The 1,770-nt window shown below is 49.5% G+C and overlaps 1 protein-coding gene across 1 annotated transcript; it reads right to left on the bottom strand.

Annotated features, from left to right (window-relative positions):
* Positions 1–994: 994 nt before the first annotated feature.
* On the bottom strand, positions 995–1,533 carry LOC119305820 (subtilisin-chymotrypsin inhibitor-2B-like). The gene has a single exon (XM_037582236.1). It carries the CDS (start codon positions 1,461–1,463, stop codon positions 1,176–1,178), a length of 288 nt encoding a protein of 95 aa, XP_037438133.1. The 5' UTR covers positions 1,464–1,533; the 3' UTR covers positions 995–1,175.
* Positions 1,534–1,770: the final 237 nt, after the last annotated feature.

Genomic DNA, 1,770 nt, shown 5'->3' with positions numbered 1-1,770 from the left:
GATACCATCTCTTGGCGTTGGACGGAGAGCGGTGCCTACTCCGCTTCCTCTTGCTACAACGCCTTATTCACTGGCTCTACGTCCTCCGAGCATTGGCGTCTCATCTGGAAATCTGCAGCCCCGCTCTCCGTTAAGTTCTTCCTCTACCTCGCCTCTGCTAACCGATGTTGGATGGCTGACCGGCTCGCGAGACGCGGTCTCCCCCATGAGCCTTCTTGCGTTCTATGCTCCCAGCATGACGAGACACTCCACCACCTCTTGGTTGGGTGTATCTTCTCCCGCATCATCTGGCACGGCGTCCTTTCCTGGTGCTGCCTGTGATCCCCGTACCGGATGGCACCATCGACTTCCTGAGTTGGCTCAGAACCGCTATCTAATCAGTTGCCATGGAGAAATGACGTGGGCTATCTACTATTGCCGCCCTTACGGCCTGGTCCATCTGGCGTCATCGCAACGCGGTCATCTTGGACAAAATTACGCCCTCCTCCGTCTCCCTCCTGATGGCGATCAAGGACGATGCCCGCTCCTGGGCCTATGCAAGAGTCAAAGGACTCAACAATATTATCCATGTAATGTAGCCTAGGTTGTCTGGGGTGAGCAACCCATCTCATGCTCTCTTTGTATCGTGTGCACATCTTGTAGTGTACGTGACCATGATGCCACTCTGTATATTCTAACCCCTCCTATCAATGCAATGATACGCTCAGAGTAGCGTATTTGTGAAAAAAAAGTGAGAACACCTGAAAAAATCTTAGTTAGAAGGGCGGTAAACCTTAAGTGTGAAAAGTGACATGGACAATCCAGAATATCAGATACTCGTATTTGAGAAAATACCCATGGGACAAGTTGACATCCGCATCCGAATTAAAAAGGAAATGAATGTGAAAGATATCCAGATATATTTTGCGAGTTTAAATACTAATGTGGATTTCGAAGCAAATTCGTGGATATACAAGGGATATATCCGTAAAATTCATCTAATAAGAAATCCTTGTATGGAGCAGATAACACATACCAGGGGCATAGAATTTGGGGACTGTAAATGCAAATTAAGGAGCTAGCACGCATATGGCCATGACATCCATGCATGGATATGGGGAGTATATGAAATTATTCGTTCATGACCCGTGATATTAATAATCACTTATGTATAGCCGCGTAGGTATTTAGCCTAGCTAGCCAGCGTAGGGGGTATCGTCGACGGTGTCGACGAAGATGCGGACGCGCTGGGGATTGTGTTCCATGGTGACCATGGTGCCGACAGGGAGGACGACGATGTCGGCTTCGGGCTTGTCCTTGAGGATGATCTTCTTGGCCTCCTCCACGCTCAGCCCCACCACCTCCGGCCACGACGTCTTCTCGCCGGTGGCCACCTTCTCTGAGGAGCTCATCGCCGCAGTGGCCAGCCCCAGTATGAGGAGCACACCCACCATGATCGCAGCAGGACCCTTTTGGCCTCCCATGGAGTAATAGTTTTCTTGTGTGATGTGATGCCCAAATCCTAAGTAATGCTGCTGTGCTAGCACTAGCTGTGTGATCGATGCCCAAACATCGCTGCTCCTATTTATAGGATACACGCTATGCGAATGCTAGAGGTACTACTGAGGTGGATCAACCGATGATTCGACGACGTGAAAGTCAAAATAATTTTCAGTCAACATTCAAGCTGTCCCGCGCATCGAGTCGTTGACTAGCTGACCAAAGTTAATGGCAGCTAGTGCACGCATCACCATTGACCAGATCGCCATATATATACTGGTGGCGATGACA

This window comes from Triticum dicoccoides, chromosome 5B (genome assembly GCF_002162155.2).
Source record: "Triticum dicoccoides isolate Atlit2015 ecotype Zavitan chromosome 5B, WEW_v2.0, whole genome shotgun sequence".
Classification (NCBI taxonomy): domain Eukaryota; kingdom Viridiplantae; phylum Streptophyta; class Magnoliopsida; order Poales; family Poaceae; genus Triticum; species Triticum dicoccoides.
This window is presented reverse-complemented; position numbering and strand designations above follow the sequence as displayed.